Raw genomic sequence first — 6000 nt, forward strand, 5'->3', positions numbered from 1 at the left:
ATGAGTCATCCAACCACAATACTAAATACATGTCAGCAAAGGAAATATTATCTGAAGAGGGAAAAATTCCTTTGATGTGCTTCAACATGCAGAGATTTCTGCGAGTTTTGGAAGCTTTGCCCGCTTGTAAGGAACGGTGTACCCTTACACTTTTTTTTTTTTTTTTTTTTTTTTTTTTTTTTTTTTTTTTTTTTTTTTACCCACCCCTCCCTTTCGGCTTACTCTGTGCCTCAGAAGACCACCCATTGCTTGAAAACAGTTCTGTTCTTTCAGCGGCAAAGTGTGTCATTTGGTTTTTAGCACATTCATTTGCCGGGCGCTGTGTTTATATTAAGGGAAGCCAAACCGAGAGATGAAATGTTACAAGGGTGAAGTACAAAGTCGACTCAATTTTTCTCAAGTTAGGAGATGCCGGTGATTTATAGCTCGGCTCCAATTTTGATTTTTTTATGTAGCAGTGGAAAGAATTAATAAAATGCACAGCTCTTGGAGATGCGGAGGGAGGCAGGGTGGCGAGGTCCGCACAACTGGCTGGAGTTTTTGTCAGATATTCATAGAATGTTGGGAAAAACATTCTGCTTAGTTAGCAGTGCCCTCGTGAGACAGAATGGCAGCAAGTAAGGAAAATAACAAGATAAATGAAATTTTTGCAGCTGCAAGTAAAATATTGAGAATCTGCACTTTTTTTTATTGATCTTTATGATCCTATTGCCAAGAGCCACTTTGTGGTGACAAAATATGTTGACAAGTGCATATCTCACTGCCATGAAAAATGTGGAGAAGGATTTGCCTTATGTCTGCAGTGTTCTACAAGGAGCCAATTGCCCTGCCACGACCAATTCCTTACAGAAAGGCTAAATTTAAGGCCCACCAACCCTAAACACTTTTATCTTGAACTTGAGGCTAATATTTGTAGCAATTCTTCATCGAGGAAACCAGTCACGGTCTCCTCATTTTTTTTTTTTTTTAATCCGTAGGTTTTTCTTTACAGTACCAAAGCTGTTTTAAAAAATGTTTATTTCTTGGTACCTTCACTCTGTCATTTCAGAGGGTAATCTTTCAGCCAGAGTAAAGTGCTCCCTTGTATTTAATGAATTTCCATTCCTTTTCCCCGGAAGAGGGGTTTTCTCTTCTCTTGTGTCAAACTTGAGAAGATAGGCGATGGGGAAGATTTTTACTTTCCTCCGTCCTTAAATCACAAAGCCGCTTAATTTTATTACGGATTTGGGGACTCCCATTGCCAAGTTGCAAGAATACGTGTAATGCTTTTCCTTCAAAAAGGAAATCAATAATATTAATTGATAGATGAAGGTGAGGCACCAATATCTACAATTTGCCGAGAGATGGAATTTTCTCATTAATCTGAGATGGAGTTTTTTGTTGTTGTTGTTTTTTGTTTTTAATGAGCCCCTGGCTTTATGCCAGCCCTTGAGCCCTGTATGTGTCTCTTCAGCCAAGATGTTCTGTGGAGGGACATTGTGGAAATAAACTGTAAGGGGTTTATTATACCGGGGTAGAGGCTGTAATTGGTTGCTGGGAATGATAAGGTGGGTGCAGATTTTATTGCAAACAAACTGTTTAGATGGAGCCGGGCAGAACTTTTTCGGGGCAATGAAAATGTGGAGGGGGGGGGCACCTGAATCCTACCTATTACTAAGCTGGGTTTTCTTTTGTTTTGAATAGGTCGAATATATTCTACCGAGCCTGTATAGATATTCCCAGGGGTACCGAGCTTCTGGTGTGGTACAATGACAGCTATACGTCTTTCTTTGGGATCCCTTTACAATGCATTGCCCAGGATGAAAACTGTAAGAATTTCTTTTAGCTCTGAATTCACATCTCAAAATACTTATTTGAAAGCTAACCATTTAAGAGTGTTGCTTGAGACTCCTGAAATCCAATTCACCCTGATACGTGATGCAAACGTGCACGAGTCTGTTCCATCATTTTCTTCTCCTGCTCCTGTCCTTTGCTTTTTTACAGGGCATCTTATGTAAGCCCGTCCTTTCCTCACCTGTATTTATTGTCAAAGCCATTGTCATAGTTTTAAGTAGTCGCTGGTAGCAGTAATGAGGCAGCTGGTATTTAAAAAAAAATTTTTTTAATGTTTACTTATTTTGAGAGAGAGAATGGAAATGAAAATGAGAATGAGTCAGGCACAGGCAGAGAGAGAGAGGGAGACACAGGATCCGAAGCAGGCTCCAGGCTCTGAGCTGTCAGCACTGAGCCCGACTTGGGGCTCAAACTCACAAACTGGGCAATTGTGACCTGAGCCAAAGTCGGAGGCTTGACCGACTGAGCCACGCAGGTACCCCTGAGGCAACTGGTCTTTATTGAGCACCTACTCTGTGTCTGGTACTGTGCTTGCCACCACATGGGGTTACCAGAACAGCACAAGCTGTAACTCCTGCTCTGCAGGGGTACACGATCTTGCCAGAGTCACATCATAGGCAAAAATAAAATAATAAGAAAAGGGTGCTGTCTACTTAGGGGTCAAAGCCCTCCAGGCAACTGGGGGTGCTGTAGTCATTGGAATGAGAAACAGTAGCAAAAATCATAGACATGTGACTGAGGAATTTGTCTTTGCAAATTTCCTAGTCTGACATGAACTATTTAATTTGTATCTTTATTACCACGGCAGTCATTATCTCTAAAAAAAAAAAAAAAAAAAAAAAAAGTCTTATCTAGGCAAACAGGACCTGAGAGCCATTTTTATTAAAACTTTTATTTTTGTTTTTATCAATTCTTTGCAAAATAAGGCGATTTCCAGGATTTGGAATAGAATTAGGTAATGCTGATGCGTTTCAGTGAGAAACACTGGTTTCACTGACACCATTTTAATAAAAGAATGGTGTGGCAATAAAGCCACCAAACTGATAACGGATAATTGCAGTGAACTAATAATTTGTCATTCTGTAATAGAAAAAGGAGCAGAGAGAACAGATCTATTGAAGAAACTTCAGTTTGGAGGAAAAAAAAGTGTTATTTTTCCTTTCCCACTTACTTTCTCACACACACACACACAAAGACCCCCCCCCCCCAAAAAAAAAAAAAAGTTTGTGTTACTCCTGATAAAAATGCTGCTGGTCAGATATTTCTTTTTCATGTTGTCTTTATTTTCTTTGCCAAAAAAAAAAAAAAAAAAAAAAAAAAACTCTCAGGAAGCATATTGCCATCAAATTTCTCTTTCTACTTTAACCCCAAGCCAATCTCCAATCAAAAAATGAATCTTTGGACCTATAGTACATTCCTCTTACTTCCCAAGTTTCCATTGGAAAGTTTCTTTTCTGCAGTGATACTTGGGTTTGAAGGAGTGTCTGTTTTTGTAGGAGAAAAATCTCAGTGTTGGACATGGAGTGTGTGGTTGGTGTTTGAGGCAGAAATGGACAGGACACCAGAACGTTCTGTCTTCTCAGGACGGCTCCATGCCCCTGCTCCCCCAGACTAGACCGAAGTCCATGTACAGAGAAACACCAGTTTCCGGCCCTCTAGCCTGCTGACATGGGCCTGTCCTGTGATCTTGACGTAACCTCACCTTCTGAAGTGTGGAATTTGATCCAAAAGCCTTCCAGAAATCCTGTAAGGTCTGCTGTTCGCTCCTTTACCACAGCCTGCTACAGACTCTGAAGATGTTATTGTGGTGTGTGTGTTGAGAAAGGTCTGAAAATAAGCTTATTGAAGCCTAGAGTTCTCAGGTACCTAGGCACATAGTCCAAGGATATGTTCATTCATTGCGCAGATGCTCATTGAACACCCGTAGTGAGCTAGTGTCTTCGTAGGCGCTGCAAATGCAGCAGCCAAAAAGCAGATGGGAATTCCTGCCCTCAGGGCACTTACATTCTAGTGGAGAGAGACACAGGAATGAATGAATGAATGAATGAATGAATGAATACATGGCTTGTCAGGTGGTACATTTTGTAGAGTGGCCAAAGCAGGGGAAGGGGTGAGGCATGCCAGGAGTTGTGAGTTGTGGTTGGCAGGAGTGAGCGGGGAAGGCCCTCCCTGGAATGTGCCTTTGGGGTGAGATTGGCGAGGGAAGGATCAGCCACGTTTGCTATCTGGGAGAAAAATGTTCCGGGCGGCAAGATGAAAAGAGTAAAGGCCCCATGATGGGGATGTTTCTGGCCTGTTGGAAGAGTATCGTGGAGGTTAGCATGGGTGTTGTGGAGGGAGTGAGGTGAGGACGAGTTAACTCAGATGTGGGGTGGGACCGGAGCGGGGACCCTGTGGCGCCCAGGAGGCCCCTGTCGGAAGCCTGGCTTTTCCTCTGTTCGAGGGCCAGGCGAAGGGCGCTATGGCAGAGTTCTGAGCCGAAGAGTGAGATGTTCTGGCTGCAGTGGTAACAAGATTGCGCTGGCCATTGAGTGGAGACCAGACAGTAAGGGCGGAGGGTGGAGCAGGGAATCCAGTTCCAGGCTCCTGCAGGACTCCCGGGGAGACGGGGTGGTAGTCCGGGCTAGTATAGACTTGGTAGAGGTGGTGAGAAGTGGCTGGATTCTGGAAACGTTTTGAAAGTCAAGCCAGGAGTGCTTCCGGACACACTGGATGCTGAGCGAGAGAGAAAGGAGTCCAGGATAACTCTATGGCTTTGGTCTGAGGAACTTGAAGAAAGGAATGGCCAGCTACTGAGTTAGGAGTCAGAAATGGAAAGCACCGTGGAATTCCTTCTATTTAAAAAAAAAAATAAAAAGCTTATTTATTTATTTTGAGAGAGAGAGCGTGCGTTCATGTGCGCAAGCAGGAGGGGGCAGGGGGAGAGAGAGAAAGAGAGAGAGAGAGAGAGTGTGTCCCAAGCAGGCTCCACACTGGTAGCATAGAGCCGGACTCGGGGTTCACACGAACACGAGATCATGACCTGAGCCGAAATCAAGAGTTGGCGGCTCAACGAGCTGAGCCGCCCAGACACTCTAAGTTTAGAAAAATGGTTTCAGGTTATTTACTTGTTTTGTTGAGAAATAGTACCCATGCACGTGAGGGGGAGCCATGGAATTACTCCCTAGGGAATGCATTTCTTACCCTTGATGTGATCTCTGGGGTGGCAATCACACATTTGCAACATTGCTTGTGCTTGGTGTTGCTGTTACATGGATGAGACAGATGTAGGGGTTGGGCTGGAGGATTTCGGGATCTTGTGTGCCGTTCACAGCCACCGACAACAGGGATCTGAGAGTGCACCCTCTGGTCTTGAGATTCATTGCCGCAGTGTCATCAAAAGGGTACTTTCTGGAAACACCGGATGCTTTGCTTTTTAATCCTTCTGCCTCATAGAGTCCGACCGTGTAAAGCACTCTTGAGGTTGCTGATTAGAGTATTACGTTAACTCCACCGGGAAAGATGTTCAACCACTTATTGAAATCCTTGGAAGACAATGTGGAAAGCTATAGCAGCTTGAAGTATCGCGGATTCGGTAGATAAATGAAGCGGCTCTTTTGGGTGTTGAGTTCCAAGCCCAAAGTGAGGGTGGAGGGAAGCTTCAAGAAAATTAAGTCGTTGACTTCAACGCTCACCAGTGACAATCCCCCTTCCCCCTAAGGGTATTATAGGAATTTTATTTCAGTTCCTGTCTCACAGTCATATATCTGTCATGTGATTGGCCACCCAAGAAGCCAGCAGAAAGCTTCATCAGATGGTGCGGGGGAGATATAGGACTGTAACTCTAACATGGATTCCCATTCCGCATGATTCGCGGAGAGGGCTGGGAGTGCTTTATAATGAGGGTTCCTTATTCTGCACAGAGAAAATACTCCGTGTGATTTGAAAGCACAAATGTGTGAGAGGGCACGGGCAGATAATTTAACAGATAGCCCTCCACAGCCCTGAGTAATTTAAATCATCTCAACTGGATTAGCAATTCTAAGACCATTTTTATCCCACTGAGCGAGCCACAAAATAAATTAGGTACCTTAAAAAGCTTCTTGATACTAGAGACAAAATACCTCCACAGGGCCTCCTTCTAGTGCTCTGCACACACCAATTACTAAATGCCCACCCCCCCCCCCC

The 6000-nt window shown here is 43.8% G+C and overlaps 1 protein-coding gene across 1 annotated transcript in view; it reads left to right on the forward strand.

The window, feature by feature from the left end:
- The window catches only part of PRDM6 (PR/SET domain 6), a 106810-nt gene that overhangs the window by 74007 nt on the left and 26803 nt on the right, over positions 1-6000 (forward strand). The window contains exon 4 of the mRNA XM_049649098.1: positions 1684-1808. Coding sequence (XP_049505055.1) covers positions 1684-1808 — 125 coding nt within the window. The remainder of the gene's footprint in view (positions 1-1683; positions 1809-6000) is intronic.

This window comes from Panthera uncia (assembly GCF_023721935.1).
Source record: "Panthera uncia isolate 11264 chromosome A1 unlocalized genomic scaffold, Puncia_PCG_1.0 HiC_scaffold_17, whole genome shotgun sequence".
NCBI classification, from domain to species: domain Eukaryota; kingdom Metazoa; phylum Chordata; class Mammalia; order Carnivora; family Felidae; genus Panthera; species Panthera uncia.